The sequence below is a fragment of the Bacillus rossius genome, assembly GCF_032445375.1.
Source record: "Bacillus rossius redtenbacheri isolate Brsri chromosome 9 unlocalized genomic scaffold, Brsri_v3 Brsri_v3_scf9_2, whole genome shotgun sequence".
Classification (NCBI taxonomy): Eukaryota; Metazoa; Arthropoda; class Insecta; order Phasmatodea; family Bacillidae; genus Bacillus; species Bacillus rossius.
Genome location: NW_026962013.1, coordinates 13,083,666 through 13,103,602, shown reverse-complemented (window position 1 = coordinate 13,103,602; position 19,937 = coordinate 13,083,666). Strand labels below are relative to the sequence as shown.

The window sequence follows — 19,937 nt, the reverse complement described above, 5'->3', positions numbered from 1 at the left end:
CACAGTTAGTACGCACGAAAAGCAGTTTTTCAAATAAGCTCTTTTTATTTTCCAATTACCGATGGCTTTCAGAAATTCAGGGGTTTCTCGCACAATAATGTACAGTATGTTTTAATGAATGCTTTTGTTATTACAGCGCAGGAGTTTTTCTTAACCACAAACACCTACGATAACTTTTATGAAACAGTATAAGTGTACAATGAACAATGTGTTCGTTAACATTTTAAACGGGGAGCTGTTAAAGATAAACTTACAAATCCGAAAAGGAGAAGCATGGAGAAATGTAAGGCAGGGAATTCTTCCAGCTTATCAACCAGGTCGGGGCTAGTCTTGTCTAACAAGTAGTGCTTCTTCTGCTCTTTTCACTCCTCTTTATACTTCAAAGTGTGAAATCATTTATAGTGAGGTACTTTATAATGAGGTTTCACTGTTATTCCTATCTGCAAACAAAATCTTTGCTACTACTTGAAAAAACTGTCCAATTCCACATAATCTAAACACAGTAAAAGGTCTTTAATCCGACATATTTGGGATCATGGGCATACTGAATGAGTGATTTTGTAGTTTAATTGGATGTCAATACGGTTTTAACGAGAATACCAAATATGAAAATGTGAAATGCAACTGGCTAGGGACAGGAAACACTGAACTAACCTGAACTGAATTGAACTGAAAGCTGACAATACCAATAAAATCTGAATACACTAAAGACACCGGCTGCAGAGCGACATGACCTGTCAGCCAAGGTCAACAGTCTTGACTCCACCAAAAGAAAACCTAAACACGAGGTGCTCAATTGGTGCAGGATAACAGAAAGTGGTGAATCAAAGAACGAGGTGAACAGGACGTTGGAATAAGACCTTTACTGCAGTATTAAGAAAATCAAAGTGTTGTAAGAAAAGCCTACTTGAGCTATGATGGATGCAACTTTGCTCTGGTCAAGCTGGGCATTAATGCGCTTGTTCTTTAGATGGTGGGGCGTGTCGCGTCGATGCAACCTGTTGGGCCGAGACGAGTTCTCCTCCGACACTTCGAACAAGACATGCTTCTCACCTTCCTGCACAATCATCCCAAATAGACAACACTTCCCCTCGTTTATATTATTAAGTCTTAAATCTGTAATACATATACAGAACTACACAATACTAAAAATAAAACACTAATTCCCCTGAGAAAACAATAGTAAATACAAAAAAAAGTAACGTTAGAAAATACACTACACTTGAACACCCCTTTTGTGTTTGATAAACACTGACAAAATGTACACTAGCACAAAAATTTTCTTCATGAAAGATGTTTGACAATTTTATTACTGTTGAAAACATTCAAATCAAAACCTTAAAATTTTTATATTTAGATGTCACAAATATGTGCACTTTGAAACAAATGAAAATTAACTGAAGACCTCTCATGTAAATTTAGTGATTAACATTCTTATGCACTGCAGCCTCAATGAAGTCAATAATTAAGAAAACAGTGAGAAAAATTTTTCCCCAAAGAAATTTTTTAAAATAAGGGTTTCTCTTTGTAATTTTTATAATTTTTTTTTTCTGCAAGACACCAAAAATAATGTACACAACTCACAAAAAAAAATTAAAACTGGAAATTGATTTGAGGGTTATCAATATGAATTATTAATACCAAATTATTCTCGAATACGAATATTGAATTTGAATAGTAAGAATGAGAATTAGAATTCCACTAAATATTTTTATTTTCTTCACAAAATGTAACAAATTGATAGGAAAGAAATAGTAAATGTGTGTTGTTGAGGCTTTTGGGAATTTAGACAAATAATACTAAAGCGAAAGGTTGGTTACATTAAGTATTCAATAATAATTATAAGAAAAATGTTAGTTAAAATAATTAAATTTTGAAAGAAAAAAAATTGTATTTTTATGCTGCTAACATGCCTTTATCTAACCTAACCAACATACTTTTCATCATTTCAGTTTTTGGCCTTTTTTTTCAGAACCTACTACTCTACATATTGATCCAGAAAATGTTTGTGAACAGCAAAATATTATGAAATCCAATCAATTTATTAAACAAGTGAATTTTTTAATGCTGTTTACTCAAACAGTAATTAAATAATTCTATCTGAAACCTGAAACCATTATTTACATTTTTTTTTAAATTTTGTTTTTGAATCGTGTCTGCTTTTTCAGATACAAACAGCAAGTAAGCTGCTACTGTGATACATGATGTTAGATTAATTGTGTCTATTGATTTATAAAGCATTGAAACTATGGCGTTAACTTTTCTTAATGGACAAACAATGATTTCTTAGTGTTTTGTGGTTGTTGAAGATTATTTATTTTTTCACATTACTGGTTCATGTGATATAACAAATAAAAATAATGATTTGTTTTCAAGTTGTGAATGTTACAAACAAGCCTCCTTTCAAATTTTTCATGCCATTTTTCCACTACAGTTTAGTTAGACAGTAGTGAAAAAACCAACTTTAGTATGTTTAAACGATCAACTATATTTCATGTTTTTGATTACGAAATCCCTTTAAAACATCAAAAATATGTATTTATATCGCACAACTGACTTAACCTCAACAAAGAACATTAGTACCTACATGAAAAATTCATAAGGTAAATATTCATAAACAAGCGAGTATTAATTTCAATTTGTTAGTATTCAAGGTCAAATCAAATACAAATAATAAATTATTTGTATTTTTTTTTTTTTTTTTTGAAAAAATTGAATATGTGCACAGGTCTAGTTATCACTATTTACCTCAGAGATCTTCAATTACATAACTACACAACAATTATCTAACATGCACTTACTGTTTGTTCAAAATTGTGCATACCAAACATCACGCAGGTTTTAAAACCCTGCAACGTCCAATCACAGCTCGGTACACAGCGGCGGGCGGCATCTCACCTGCTCGTCCGCGTCCAGCTCCTCGTCAGAGTCTTGGTTGGACACCTCGCCGTTGTGCTCGGAGCCACACGTCCTGTCCCTGCCCTCGCTTTCACTCTGCTCCTCTTCCTCCTCCTCCTCCTCCTCCTCCTCCTCCGCCAAGGCGTTCGGCCTCGCCGCCTCCCCCCCCACCGCCACCACCCCCGCTTCCTTCACGGCCGCGGCGTGCTCCGCCACCTGCTGCTTCACGTGGAACATCGCCTGCGACACACACCGGGCAAGTCTCACCACACTTCCACACTTCCCGGAGCCGCGCATCCTGCCACCGGCAATTAGGGACCCGCGAGTGTTCAAAAAGTTTGAATTTAAATCCACAGTTTTAACAACTCACTCAACATTAAAAAATATATATCTGAATGATTCATTACTATGGATGGTGATTTTTCGTTTTCGCGAAATAGATGCGAAAATATGCTAAATTATATTTTTTCCGCTATAAAATGCGAAATCTAGAATATTCCAAGATAAATGCGAAATCAAGGTAAAAAAAGTAGATTCGTCTTCACTCTACACAATTTATTTACAGATTGTATTTCGTTTCAGTTCAGTATCAAAAGAAACCATCGTTTTATGGCATATTCAGCACAAGTATCTTATTGTCACGTCATTTACAACACTATTGCTCGTAAATATTGAATGAAGAATGGCCATCGGTGCCTCGCGATTGTAAACAAAGCAAAGAACAACTAGCTGGAAGAGTGTCCGTCATTTTGCAGAGTACAAGTTTTTAGGCCACCATATTGCGACATCTCTGCTACGCCGCACTAACAATGGTAAGTCCCATTTTCTGGCTGTGTTTCACGTGAAAGCCGCGTTCTTGTGTAGTCTGTGGAAGGTGGTGTGTTTACAAATACGTGCATACTCGTGAATGTGTTGTATACTGTTATTTCTCGTGGTAAAAATGGGACGAAACGTAATTTCCATTCGCGATCGCATAAATGAATACAAAAGTGAACAGTTCTACGAATATTTTAATGCACATTTTATGTAATCGCCGTCTGGAGTGGGAAAAAAAAAAAAAAAAAAAAAAAGCAATTGAAAAGCACATTAAATCTGAGACATCAGGCTGTAAAAAAAAAGATTCACCAAGAAATCGGATGAAGAAAAAAAGTCGGTAAAACGGCAAGCAACGGTTTCTGGCATGATCAAAAACCAAAAGAAGGCAAGAAAAAAAAAATTAAAAAACGAGTTTCAATAACATTATTTGTGCACTCTACATCAACTATGGCCATGAACACGGCTAAAAATTATTTATTATAATTTTAAGTAGGTATTCAATTTATTGCACTCATAAGTGCTAAAAAGGTGCTAAAAAGTTGTTTGGAAACCTGACAAGATAGGCTATCTTTGTAGTTGTGCTAGATCTTTATTTCTGTTGTTAATAATTAATATGTGTATTATTTAATGCTTTTTAAAAATATACTTTTCTTCGGTAATGTAAAATGAGAGAATTGGCTAAATCTTGTTTTTAAAAATGCTACAAAATGCTAAATTTCAAATTCAAAATGCAAAATGTTATTATTTTAAATGCTATAAATCACCATCTCTATTCATTACTAATAAATACAGCAAATTACACTCATTGACAAACCATTGAAATCAAAGTATGAACCCAAAATGATTTATTCAGAAATACTGATCTGTTTTCTGCAACACAGCACATACATAATTTTAATTCGTAAGAAATAATCGGTGATTATGATTTATGAATTTCTTTTAATTTTCTTTTAACTGTATTTTTTTTACTCCATTTCAGTATGAAAAACAGTTTCACTGTCCGTCTAAATTTGATTATAAATATATTGATATTCATTATTATTTTATAATTCATTCAAAACTTGAATATAAAAAAAACAGACTACACAAAGGCTTCTGGCAAGCAACATAATAAGGCAGCATTAAAACTGAGGGGAGGATGGGGGGAAACCCATTGTACTATTGTACTATCTATGTCACACTGATTTTCACCTAATAAAACAACTCTTGTGAACTGGTTAAACACACACACTAAACTTAAAAATGCTAGACTGAAAACAATGTTAAAGACTTCAAATCATTCTGCAGTGGACAATATTAAAAAATTATGTTGTGACTAAGAACAATGAGCAATGAGTTAGATAGTAAATCAATTTAAAAAAAATTCCCCGCATTACTGTTTACTGGAACAAAAGTAAAATAAAGCAAAATATACTGAGCTACAAAAACCAATTAGAAGCTGTGCCACAAGCCAATCAAATGCAACATAAAGGCTATTGTAAATAGACTGCTTCTAGCTAAAGTAAGAGGAGATGGGTTCGGTAATGTGCAGACTGCCTAACATTATGAAGAAATAAATTTAAAAAAAACTGCCTTCAAATAGTACACAAAAGATTGCTTGATTATTTACAAAGGCTTTACAACAAGAAATATGCAAAATCCTCAAAAAATTTGATTTAATAGACACATGCTATTATTATTAATTTATTTAAAAATAAAAAGCGTTATTCTGCTTGTCACTAAGGAAATGTTTAAGAAACCATTTCAGTAAAACTGCTTACATTACTGACATATTCAAGACACTAGTACAATTTGATGACTAATCAATTCACGACAAAGGGAGATCAAGTAATGACCTTGCACAGCTTCATACCACTGGCTGGCTGGGAACGCTGGGGGCAGAGTTTTACCAGCTGAAACGCTGCCACCTGAGCAGGCATAGGGAGGCACAGGTGAAGAGGTACGAGGGACGAGTACTGTTTGGACTTGTAAATATTGTGTGTAATTTAGTGTATAGTGTTTGGAAACATTTGAATTTTGAACTTCCCGCGCTGATTGCTAGCAGCGCCAAGTTTTTCAAGTTGGCTGGCTGCCTGCCAAGGTGGGTAGCCCTGCAGCTTCCGGCAACGAAGCAACAGTTGTTGTTGAACCATCCTGGCGGTAAGTTGTGCTGTCGTGCACGCTTGCTGCCAATTGAGTTGTTCGCGAGTAAATCGTTATTGTTTAGTTTTCTATGGATTTTACAGTCTCGTACGTCTCTAGACAAAACAAGTACTGTGTACTCTGAATATTTACAGTAGTAGCACGCCCCTTGCTGCTCCACCTCCCAGATGGACCACGAAACCCACCTCTCGTGCGAGAGCGGCAGCCTGCTCCTTCATGATTGTTTCAGGAACTGCATTTGGCGGCGGAGACGGTGCCTCCGGTTGCACATCCTCGCTCTGCTGTCTGCCACTCTCATCCTGAGATACAAACAACAAAGCCCACTTCTTACTAGCATAACCGCATATGAATCCAGAAAGGATTCACTATAATCATTATAAAACTTTTATTTTTTTTTTATATTATATTCAAGGCTTCGTGGCAATATTGGCAGATCACAAGAAAGGTTGAAAACTATTCACCCCGATTTGCCGAGCTACCACAGCCCAGAAACCAGTTAGCATGTTACTTTTTATGACTGGACTACAGACTCCATTTTAGTTTTTTTGCAAAAATTTTTGTTTTGATTTATAATTATTTTTTTGAACACACAACCTTGTTTACACTGTTGGTGACAGAGAAACCTCAATAATGGATTAAAGAGATGAATGCACCAACACAAAGACACTATGACATACAGTGTTAACAGCAATAGTAGGCCCATATGTTAAAAAAAATTATCTTTCTTCCTTATTGAAAGAATCATTCAAAAATGATTTTTGTTTCATTGCAAATCCTAAGGATGTTTCACTATATAAGCATCACATTGTTTTTTTTGTAAACTTTTAAATAAGATGTATTCTAAATGTTATATGCCATTTGTAAAAATCAGACCAATTTTTAAAACTAAAGTTCTTGCTCAACCAACTGCACCATAGTCACTCACTATAATTTAATTTTCTGTTTCTCCACGAATGGGCTAATGCACATGAACAAACTTCTTTAGTCCCATTTTCGGAATACCTCTGCTTAAACATCTAGAATAAATAAATAAATAATAAAAAAATCAAACGGGTCCTGTGAAGCAGAGTCTTGAACCAAAAGAAGTCCCAATTTGGTTCTGGAACACACTTACCATTTCCTCCATGTTGGATGACTTGTCGCCAAGCTTCCCTTTGCCAAACAGCTTGTGCGCTTTCGCCTTCAACTCCTTGGGGTGGGGTGTGTTCTGACGCACAAACGGAGTCTGCAACACAGCAACGGTAAAACTTTATCTCCGTGTCGATACACACCACAGATATACCTGCTTGTACTCAGCACTACAGCATGCCATCATAAAGCGACTTGCTTCGTGCAAAATTTTCAACAGAGCAACTAAATTGAATTAACTTAAGTACTTTTAAAATTTTCACTTAAGAATAAAACTTTTAATGAATTAAATTTACATGTTATACGTACACACTTCATACATATCAAAGGCTTTTTCATAACTACTTTCCAAATATGAAGTATATTGATTCAAAAAAACATAATACTACTAAGATTTCACAGTCAAAATTTCCCCTAAATTGATCAGCTACAATCAATTTAAGTTTCTTCATATACATATTTTAAATTTGTTATGTCCATACCAAAGATAATTAATTCTGTTTCAACTTTAGCAGACACAACCAGTGTACTAGTTCATGAACACAGCAACAAAAACTAAGCTGGACCTGACGTGAAAACAAACAGACTAACTTCCACAAGAAAGCAAATATTTTTATTGTAAAATTCTTTGCCCCGATTAAAATAAAATCTTAGTTTTCACCTCAAAAATATCAGAGTATTACCCTCCCAGATATACTGCAAAATTTTAAATTTTTAATGCAATATTAAGTGCATAATTAAGTTTTTATTTTTCACAAACTTACTTCATTTAAGTTCAAATAAGGACTACGGTAAAATATGTGGGCATATAAAACATAATTATTATATTATATTCCTAGAATCTTATAATACCAACATATCTTAACTCATTGGAATAAAAAAAAAAATTCAAGTACACAATCCTCAAATGATGCCCAAAGAAGACCCCTTATTCACACTTCACTCAACTGCCTTAAAATATCACACCAAAAAAATGTTCTGTCAAAAATACTATTACAATATATCTCAAAATATTGAGAAAAAATTCCATGGTACATAGATAACTATATTACATAATAATTAAAAATATTATAAATGCAAACAAGTTCATGCAACTATATTTAAAGTACAGGAGAGCATCGTTTATCTAGGCAGCCAAACACCGGACTATTCTAACGGACATATTTTAGGAACAACTTATATCACAAAATTTTTAAAAACAGAGTTTATTTTGTAGGCCTTATATTTTATTATAAAATACCCAATGTCAATATTCATGTGAGTGCTGTAATACTGCAAGCACGTGTACAATTCCTATAATTTTTTCTAGTATGGCATACAAACTTCAACGGAGTTAGAAATGGAAGGAGCGGAGGAAGTGAAGAAAGTGTAAACAAGGCTTGCAAGATATTGAAAGTGATGACAGTGGCACTGTACCTGAGGAGAAAAGGTATGAGTTTACATACTGCTGAAGCTGTTTTGTGCTCCGAAAAACTCTTTGATTTTATAGAAGAAAATATTTTCATTAGAGAACATGAAGTGATGTAAATGTAACAACTTAAAGACAAATTTGTGTTGAAAAAAAATTAAAAATCCCTTTCGGCACAGCCGACAGGCGTAGGTTGATTTTGAAGTACCTATTCTTCTGAGAATATTTTGGAAACTTCTATAAAATCCTGGAAAATTTTAAGAACTTAATGTGCCTTACATAACATCCTATATGTTCACCAATATTCAAAGAAGATTGATTTACATTTTCTCATATTCCATGCAGGAAAATTAATTTGAAATGTTTTTAACTTAATGCATCCAGTGTTGAATGTCTTAAAGAACTTCATATTATGCCTACGAAGGTAGTTATGCAATTATTTTTTATCTTTAAAAACTATTTTTCATCCCTTGCACTAATATGTGGTCAAATAATTATTTTTCCAAAGGTTTAAGGTAACATAAAGATGGTTATTAATAAATTCTGACAAATTAAAAACTACGAAAGTTTTGTTCTTTTTTATTTCAACCCCTGTTTTTACGGTAATAGTTTGTTTATTAAAAATTGTTTCAGCCAAAAGTTTTACATAAAGTTTAGATGTTTCACAATAAATTGCAATGGATATGATAGTAGGTATATCTATTAAAAAAAGTAAATGACATTTTGTCTTTCAACCCTTGTTAATTCCACCCCTTGCAGTAATGGTCTATATTATCAAAAATTGTTTGAAAACAGTTTTAGCTAAAAATTACAATATTTATAAACAATCTAAACAGATTTGATAATGTACCTACTAAGGGAGTTACGACTTTTTTTCAACACCTGGCAGCAATGGTTTGTCTAATCAAAAATTGTTTCAGACAAAAATTTTAGATAAATAAACTTGTACAAATTTTATGTTGTGCCTACGAAGGAAGTTATATTTTTTTGTCCTCCAAACATTTTTTTTCAACCCCTTGCAGTTATGTTTGGTCGTATCAAAAAATTATTCAGACAAAAGATTTTGGCATTACTCCTACGAGTTATAGTACATTCAAACGGATGCAATATTTTCCATATTATGGAAGTTATAGCAATTTTTCGGTTTTTCAAAAACCTCCCCATTTATACCCCTTTGGTTGGATATTGCCCATTAAAGAACTTGACAGAGATTTTTCACTACTAGATTTTATGTATCTGTTTGGAAGCGATTTTTAAAAATTGTGACAGTTATTATCGTGTCCACAAAATTGTGATTATATAAACTTTTGAGTTGATGATGGTTTTTTGGTCTATGGACCATGAAATGAAAAACTATATAAAAAATTTTCCGAATGTCATACCATAGTATCGGCTAAAATAGGTAGTATTTCTTTTAAATCTACCTAATAAGGCAAACAGAGCTGACCTGATTTATTTACAACAGTGCCTTCATTAACTGCTGCGTGTGCAGTAAAAACCATCACTGAAAGATAATTAATAACTTTAAAGTACTGCAATAATTTTTTTTAGTCATTTTGTTACTGGTTGACAAACCTTTTTTATGTTTACGATAGTTTCTTCGTATGTTTGAGCAAGTATTTAGTTATGGATTCAGCATTTTTTTAAATGAATTTTTGAAGTGAAAATTTCTTTAGCCGCGTTAAGCGATTTTTGGTAGGGGCAAAACTTATGGGTTTGCATCACCGACATGCTAGTGACGTGTTGCGCCAGACTGGCGAATCGCAGCGGCCTATGTACATGTATACGCATATATACACTAATACATTGTATATACTCGACTGTATCATGTGCGTGTTGGACTCTTTTTTGAATGGGTAAAATCTTGTGAGTTCGCATCACCGACTTGCTGTAGTAGCAGTAAGTGAAGTTAATTTTACCACGTGAATACATGACCTAGGTCTGACATCACTGGTAAATCATAGCTAGGTAATGAATTTTTACGTAATTTTTACATACCACTGACATCTGTTGTGACTAAAAAATTATGTAAGGATAAATGATATCATGCTGACATCGTACTGATATAATACCAAAATCATTTTCTTACATACATTTAACGTAGAAATGATGTCATATTACACATTTAAAAGCAAAGTTTTAAGTTTTCACTTCTGTTGACAGTCCCCATGACTGGCTATTATTTTTTATCATACATGTGTTTCTGAAACACTATTACTGAACAGAGATGGTATTTTGATGAAACTAACATACTTTTTTTTTTTTAATGCAGTTTCTTTTGCACCTAGTGATCATTACAAGGTGTAAATATTGTCTAGATGAGTTAGTGTTCACATATTCTATAGTCTATAATTTTTATTTTTTTCTAACTAGGCTAGGTTCCAACAAGTCTGGATAGAAGATACTCTACTATCATCAAAATTTTAATGAAACTTTCATTTGAACAAAAACAAATCCAAAATACACATCCATAAATTACTTCCATTTTAATTAAGGCACAAACAATACACTGTCAGCAAACATGTATCATGCATTCATTACACATGCATAAAACAATCATCAAATACTTTGCAGCTTCTGAAGTGACACAAATGTACAGAGTACTAATTGACCCAAGGATTGTGTACTATGAACAAAAACTAACTAGTAAAGAAAAAAAAATTGAATATGCTTCTTCTGGCTACTATCTTAAACCTAACGACAAGAGTTTTAAAATCCTTAACTGGATCTATATAAAAAAAATAGTTAAGTTATTTGTCACTAATAAATAACTCAATCTGTGCAGAAAATATTATATTAAAATCTCTTGAGACAGTATTAACAAGTGAACTTTTTGAACAGCTTTAAATTATACATCAAGCTGTAATTTCATATCAATTATTGTATTAAATAACATGAAGTACTTTTTCACCAAAAAACCAAGGCTAGCTAACAATTTACCAGTACGTATCTCAACTGTCAAACTTGAAACATTTCTTATGTTGCCTGTCATTTGTGGGATAAGTCCAATTCATTACAATTTTAGCTCAGCATGATGTAACCAAGTAGTGCAACATAGGCACTAATCAAAATGAAAAGTCAGGAATCTATTGTCATCATTTCACTACATAAAGAACACTGATACTTTGGCTCATAATTTGTCGTCGGTAGTTCATTTTTTTGTAAAGAGGATCATGGCACAAGAGGTCAAACGGCTAACAGATTCCAATAACTCTTCGTGAGACAGATATGAATCCAGTCCCCAATGTCCTCAATGTATCGCAACGACATCAACCTGCTGGGCTGCTGCCAAAGCTTCACCGACCTGTTCCCTACTCAACATGAACCGACTTACGACCAGACTTACGACCAGCCGACAGGAAAGCCAACCTTGGACTGTGGTGGTCCCAGTAAAAGCAGAGAATGTTTTCTACCAGTAGATTAGCAGTAAAGTAGTTCTCGTAGGGTAGTGCACATCCTTAAATACCGCACTCTCAGGGTGAAGGGAATCTCACAATGGGGCACTCTATAGTCAATCTACCTCAATTTAGAAAATATTTCAGCTTTCACGGTTAGGCTCTAGATCTTTAGGCTTTGGTCACATACCCCAAGTAGGAAAATTAATTTGTACGACTTTACTTTGATTTAAGGTTTATTCCTAAAGATTTATCGTGATAGCTCTTTTGCATTTGATTCTAATGATAAACACATGCATGACTTTACCACTATTCATTACACTATTACACTAATCATATTACTGGTGACCAAATTTGACAAAAGATACAATGCAAGAAAGCTATTAAGATAAATTATCAGCAATAGTCCATGAGCCATAAATAATAATAGTAACCACAAAATGCAATAACAAACTTGGCACATGAGACTGAGTTTAAATGGTCAAATTCACATAGCCCCACGTTATTTAGAGTGAATTTTTTGGTGCCAAAAAAATTAAGTACTAGTTTTAAAAAAACTTTTAAAAATCATATGTACATAACACACATAAGAAAACTTTTGTTCCAATGCTTTTTATTTTACTTCATGAGTAACAAAGTGTGCACCATGAATAAATATATATTATTATGAATAGAAGTCTACTTACTATATATAATACAATTATTAAGAGGAAAAAAATTGGTTGAAATTCAAACTTAACCATTTATTTTAAAAAGAACATGCTATTTCCTGCTTCTTACTGTTTAAACTTTGGAAATTTTTAAACTCTTAATAGTTTTAAGCACAGCCAAACCTCACTGTTAAATGTGTGTTAATAATGTTTAGACGTTCAATTAACTGTTAACTTATTGGTTGTAATAAACAGCAAGAGTGTTCAAATTATAAATATAATTTTTTTTTTTTAATTTTAATGTTAACATCACCCACACAAGTGCTGAATGTAAACATGCATTTTCAAGACATGAAAAATTAATGTGCTGAATAACTACAGCAAAAGCAACATTCATGAAAATTATTCTGCAGTTTTTCTCCCAATTACAAAGAACAAGGAAAACTTTCTTAGCTTAACTTGAAGAATAAGGAAACAAATATTACGGAAGCCGTCTACCAGTCCGTAACTGTGGATTTGCTTACGCAAGCCGCGTGTCATTGCCATGCCAGAACCCAACTTGCACAACTAAGGTCGACTGACTGACTCATTCACATAAAGAATATTAAGTCTTTGGTTACTCACCAAAATATTTTTTGAAGGCCCTGATAACTATGCATGCAGCCAACATGCAAAAAGAGGTTACGAATGGATTTAGAGCAACAATAACATTAAAACACATAAACAGATGAACACACCAGCAACTTCAGAAAACCTGTGCAGTACCTCGTAATTAGTTAGATAATTCATGAAGAAATTATTTTAAGATTGTAATGTCATTCCTCCAGTAGCTAATAAAACACTGAAGTACCATGACAGTGTTTATTCAAAGCTATGATTAGATATTCATTTTCCTTCAACAATACTGCTACGTTCACACCTTAAAACTCTTTTAACAGCTCTTTCACATATCTCACAAATATTTTCAATTATTTTTTACATAGCAAAATGATCAAGTGATGCATATTTACTCTAAGTAATTTATTGGAGTGTAATGGGAGAGGGAGGAAGTGTTGCAACACCAACGAAAAATAAGTACAAAGCTTGTATGTGAATCAGAAAATTTAAGCCAGATTATTACTAGAGTTTCTATATTCAACAGATGTACAGATAAACTAAACACATTGATCCTTAAAAACTATAAATTTGAGACAGCACAAAGTCTGCTAAAGCTTCTGGTTCATTAATTCAATGCCAAAAAATTTTAGTACAGTATTTTAAACATTTTTTTATTAGTGTAATTTAAGCAAAATGATTTAAGTTAGTACAGTTAAGAAAAAAACCCTTCAAAATAACTGCCCTTTAGCTCCTCACACCACAAATTGTGTTTAAGTAACTTTTTCGAGAGCAGCACACATTCAGTGTTACGACAGTGTTAATGATAATCACTAATGAACCTACCTTCTTCCACCCCATGCCAGCCGGCTGGTCGAGACAACGTTAACAAGAGAGGAACAAACAGTTAGTGAACCGACACGGAAAAGCAGCAACCAAGAACAACGTGCACCACCGCTCAGTCAATAGACGAGTCACAAGACTCAATTGGTGTGGTGGGCGTAATCTGACCTTGGGTCAACTGGAGTCAATTGCCCCCCCCCCTCCAGAGAGAACTGGGCAGTAACCCCACCTCCCTTTCCCCCCGCCAACTGTTTAGTTTACAGTGGGCACCTTGCACGGTCTCACACACGCATGATAACTTGTACACAACGATAACATGCACAGAGAAACAGCCACATGATCGTAAAATGAACAGGATGCAATCCAGGTGGTGGCATGAGGACCGCGACTATCTTGCTTGATGAGCTCCATGTGTCTGCTTGGGAGGTCATCAACTCTACAGACGCACTCTAACGAGAACCACAGTTAGCAAGCAGTATGAGTAATCATCTTTAAACACTCTCATATACAAACCCCGAAAAACCTAAAATAAAGAGTTCAGCGACATAACTGGAAATAAGAAATCCTAATATTTGCTGCCAAGGAAACTAAGAATTAAAAACCTAAGCATTTTATGGCTTGGCTAAAGAGTACACTGACTAACACTAAGTTAAATGACTTTTTACAAGCCAGTGGACACACAAGGATGGCCAATCCAGACAACGCCCTCCCCAAAAGACAATTAGTGCTGCCAATTAGTGTAGTCCCCTGCAGAGTGATTTAATAACCTCTAACACAATCAAACAGGATTCCCATACTCTTACTCTTCCCTACGTTTTCCTTGTTCTTGTCCAACAACATTTTAAACCTGTCTTGTGCAAGATAACAACTATATTACACTAAGTAAAGACTGGTTTTAAGTTTTAAGACATCAAAGAAATACATTAGCACTGACAAAATTACAAATCCAGTTTTCCAGGTGTTAAAGACACCTTTTCAATTTTCAAGTTTCCCAGATTTTCTCTGTCCGCAGAAACCCTGCTAAAAGAACGCATCAAGAAATATTTTTTTTAGAATAAGCTGATTTCAAAAGTCAACAAATGTTCAGTATAAAAAAAATTCCCAATGAATTGGCATATTTTGTCATGAAACACACTTGATTAGTTCTAATTTGTAATTTTTAATAACATTTTTTTCAGGGAAGACACTCCTGAACTCCTGCTTTGCAGATGGGTGCTGCAATGTCTCTTTGGTAACAATTTTGTACATGTAACTTCAAGACTTATCCTGGTACCTATAGTCACATGCAATATTCTCAATTTAATTTTGCGTGGTTCTGTACAGGAATGATTTTCAGATCTTAATTACAAGTTTTCAGATCATCACAAATGCACTACAGTAGAATGCCTTGGGGCTCTTTATACGTCTACAAATGACATTTTGGCCTATTGACAACCATTAATTCAAAAATCTCAAAAATTCATTACTTCACACTAATTCATTGGTCAAAGAAAATTACAAATCATAATTTGAATTGTTAACTAATATGTACCAATAATATGTGTAAGTGGCATGACTGCAATAGATCATAGAGGCCAGCAAAATAATTCAGGAACAATTTCCATAGAATTACTTATAAGTGAGCTGTATCAAACTATTTTAATTTGTGTTTGAAATTTGTTTAAATTATGGTAAACTGGTTTAGTTTCCTATTAGCATATTTTGTTTTCATTACAAGACAATGATCAGACATTTTGGTTTTATATTTTCTATAGGTACAATTATAAAGCATTTAATAGTATATATAGCGTCCAAGACTGCAACTTTTCAGTTTGTTTACTGTGAAAATATTTCTCAAATGAATTGACATGAGTTTAAAATTAGGTCATCAATCACAAGTATGAAATTGCAATAAAAAGATGAAAATTAATTTAATTATGATATGACAATAATATTAAGAGAAAGAGTAAAACATTATGAACCACATTAACATTTTTCTGAACAGAAACCAAACTCCAAAAGTGAATCTGACAACAATTCTTGTTAATACTCACATCTTTTCTTGCACTTAATCATTACCATTACTTAAGAGTATACAAATAAAAAAGTATTAAGTTTTCATATTCATAGATCCTTCTTTGACTGTTAACTATGTTCGTGGTTCATTGCGTGGTAGGCCATACACAGCAGAACTGCCTATAAACAAATTGTGAAGAACTGGGATGCAGGGCCGCGACATGTGCCAGGTACCTGAGCGGGCTTTCCAGCTGTAGTCTGGTTTGGAAGCCCCACAAGGCACCACTGACATCATGTGCGCATACCGTTGGGGGATTAAGGTGGCCAGGCCTAGCTACCCCCTGCCCCCACGCCAACCTTCCTCGATGCTGTTATCTATCCCTGAGTGGCCCGAGAATCCCGTGGCTGCCGCGTGGAGTGGAGCTATTCTGGATTTTCGAGAGTTGGGCCGGCTCGGGATGATGGCGCGACACACCACAACCACTCCAATTGGTTCCGGAAAGATGGCCAACGGGTATGAAAGCATCGACGCCAGCCTCCGCGGGAGTTCCAACAGGCCAAGAGTGAAGTGTGTGATCGACGAGCGGTGCAGAACCGGAGCGATAGGACGGTTTTTTTTTGTGTGTGTGTGAGTGTGTTTGTGAGTGTGTGAGTGTGTGAGTGTGTGTGTGTGTGTGTGAGTGTGTGTGTGTGAGTGTGTGTGAGTGTGTGTGAGTGTGTGTGAGTGTGTGTGAGTGTGTGTGAGTGTGTGAGTGTGTGTGATTGTGTGTGTGAGTGTGTGTGTGTGAGTGTGTGTGTGTGTGAGTGTGTGAGTGTGTGTGTGTGTGTGTGTGTGTGTGTGTGTGAGACCGAGTGGCGCAAGACTGTGTTAGTGGACAGGCGCCAGGTAAGGGGCGAACCACTGCTGAGCCTAGCTCCAGTGAGGGAGTGCGAACTGTGGACTTGATAGATAACTGTATTAAATTAATTTGGCTATCCTTACGAACCTGATTTTCCCCACTCGTAACAATATATATTTCTTATTCATACAGCCATTGAAAACATTATAAGACTGCCTGATGTAAAATGCAATAAAAATTCTGCAGGAAAATGAATTCATGTAACTGCACCATAACTTAATCCAACAAACTAAGATAAGTATTAGAAAATTTGTTTCACTAACACATTAAACTTGCATAACCATACCATTTTGTATTAAGTTCACTGCACGAAGAAATAAATACTATAAGAAAATGTAATGTGTTATCTCCTTGCAATTTAAAAAATTGATATGTTTTTGTAATAAATAGTAGTAAAATTATTTAAAACCAAAATTCATACAACTAAATTTTCATATTTGACAAAAAAGAAGTTACACAAAAATGTGTACTGTAAAACCTTAAAATTATCACTCATATAGTTGCATAATGAAAATATTAAAATATGTATAGTAAATGTATCATTTCTTACTATAAGCATTATGGAAAAGAGAAATATGATTAACTACATAAAATTTAAACCAGAGTGTAAAAGGAGCTACACAAACTCACTGTTCATGATTTTACTGTACAACCATTAACTTTTTGTAGAAGTAAAGTTCTGGCATTAAAGAATAATTTTTAGTTTATTTTGTTAGTAAACCAAACAAGATTGTCAGAAAAAAAATTTCCAGTGAGCAAAGTTAAAAGCATTTACTTACAAGTGTGTAGAAATTCCTGGTGAAAATATCAGGAATTTTTCAGGAACTGTAATAAAGTTTTTTTTTTACATTTTCTTTATATAAAAAAATTCATTTTCATATATAATTAACAAAATAAGTACAATAACTGTATATACTATTCACAGGAAAGTGCAGTTATTTTTTTGATAGAAAACTAAAACAATTTTCATAGATAATGTGCACATAAGTATACGTGGATAGTCAAATTAAATGAGACTATAAAAAAGGGCGAGGGAGCAAAAAACTGTATCAATGCTAGCAAAAGGCTGCTAGAAATTAAAGTTTAGTGACTTCTAGCAGTGTTACTGTTTATTCCAATACTGTTTCATGACTTGCGCAACCAGTTCAAATTTCGTGACCTTCGTGACCTGTAAAAACCCTGACTCGTGGACAAAAAAGGACTAGCACCATCCAACATCTTTCCAGTGTGACCTTCCCAAGAGTAAAAGATATCCTGACGATTGGTATGTCCTCAACATGTTCCCACTGCCCTCTTTCCAAAGCCTTCCCCCCACCCTATCCTTGTGAGTGTAGTTAATACAATGTGTAACATATATATCAAGCTAATGAAACATAACCAAAATCTCAAACGAATAGCACAAACTCACACACATGCTTGCATATGTTGCGGAGATTACTGCTGTCAGATATAATCCATACCGAACATCATTCTCAATACCAGACCCAAAATCATTGGTCCCAAAGGAAAATATATATATTACTCCGAATATCAAGAAAATATAACCAATAGTGCAACAGTTATAATCAAAATTATAAAAAACACACAACTGTAATTCACACAAATTTTGCAAAACGAGTAATACATACCAATAATTTGTGTTCTTTTCCCAAAAAAATAAAAAAATAAATAAATAAAAAACATAAATAATGCATAAAAATAAAGTAATAAACCAATGTATCTCCAACTGTGCTACAGTCTTTGCTGGAGATACGCATGCTCAAATATATTGATGTAACTACTTATGATTAAACATACAAGTGATTAAAATATTTTATGATAGCAGAGAATAAATTGTCTAGTAGTGAGTGTTTTTTGGAGCAAGATTTATCAATTTTTATAATTCAGGGTGTCTACAAATAGCTAATGAACTTTTTTTCAAATCTTTTTCAGAACATTTAAATAAAATTTTACTATCACTATTTGTGCCCCAATGTTATTTTTTATATATAATAAACCAAATAAAACATTACACAATAGATCTACTATTTGCAGGAATGTGCTGATTTTGTGTTAGAAAGCCTTACCTTTTTAGAGATACCTCCACATGATTTAAGAGAAAAGTCTTCAAATTATTTATTATATTAAATGTGCGGCTAAAAACTGAAATGAGACAACAAAAAAAACTAACAGCAAGTTAGTAAAAGGCTAGTGGAAATTAAAGTTTTTAGACTTCCAGCACCACTGTTTTTTTCAGGACTTTTTTGTGACTGTTGTAACCAGACCTTCAGTTTCATTACTTTTTCATGACTTTTGTGGCCTGCAGACACCCTGTATTTGCTCTGCTTGCTGCTACAGATATTGACGTCACAGAATCAAGTTAGCTCAGACATCATGCGACGAAAAATTATTATTATGCATGCACAAGCAAAATCTCTGTACTTTAAGGTACAGTTGCCAGAGAGATACTATCTGATAACCATCTACAACTTCAACCGAGTCAGCATTGTAAAAATATTTTAGAAATGTAACATACACAGTTAGATAATGGGTATGTACAGAATACAAACCGTACATACCTCCTACTCTATACCTAATACCAATACCACATAAAAAATACTTTTATATAACCTCTCTGACCATGACTTTGACCTTCCAAAATTATAAATTAGTTGTAACATTTTATAACTCCCTAATCACGCACTAGTGGGCTTGTTTCTATAATTTTAATTGAAAAACATTACAAAAGGTGCCAACTTTGCACTGTGGCAGCAATTCCAGGAGTGTGTGACTGCACTTATTCCGTAAAATTCCTGAAGAGGCTTCTGCTGACTGTTTCCAAAACCTTTAAAAGTGTGTTGTAAAGAATGGCAATTAGTTTTTAGGACAATAATAGTATTTATTGTACAATTATTTTTTAAACAGCAGCTCTTTAAAGAGAGCTCGTACACAACTTTAAGATGTTCTTTCAGAAATTATGTGAGTGTACACACACACTCTAAAAACCAATCTTAAACAACAGCTAAGAAACACAATACTTTAAATATAATGAAACATATACATGTATTATGCAGCGACCGTCATTCATAATTCTACAGAGTTCCAGAGAGTGAACACACAAAGTTCCAGATAATAAGCAAACTTGTTCAATCATTTTATAAAAGGAATGATTTTAAAAATTTCAGTCATG

General features: G+C 33.9%; 1 protein-coding gene across 6 annotated transcripts in view; it reads right to left on the bottom strand.

Moving 5' to 3' along the window:
• Positions 1-19,937, bottom strand: part of LOC134543362 (protein lap4) — a 237,352-nt gene that overhangs the window by 95,950 nt on the left and 121,465 nt on the right. For 5 of the 6 annotated variants that reach the window (XM_063388350.1, XM_063388353.1, XM_063388354.1 and 2 more), the window contains exons 12-15: positions 6,971-7,081; positions 6,042-6,155; positions 2,899-3,138; positions 908-1,057 (exon numbers count right to left, since the gene is read on the bottom strand). In XM_063388350.1, the coding sequence (XP_063244420.1) occupies positions 908-1,057; positions 2,899-3,138; positions 6,042-6,155; positions 6,971-7,081 (615 nt within the window). The remainder of the gene's footprint in view (positions 1-907; positions 1,058-2,898; positions 3,139-6,041; positions 6,156-6,970; positions 7,082-19,937) is intronic. The other variant, XM_063388352.1, reaches the window with a different exon arrangement.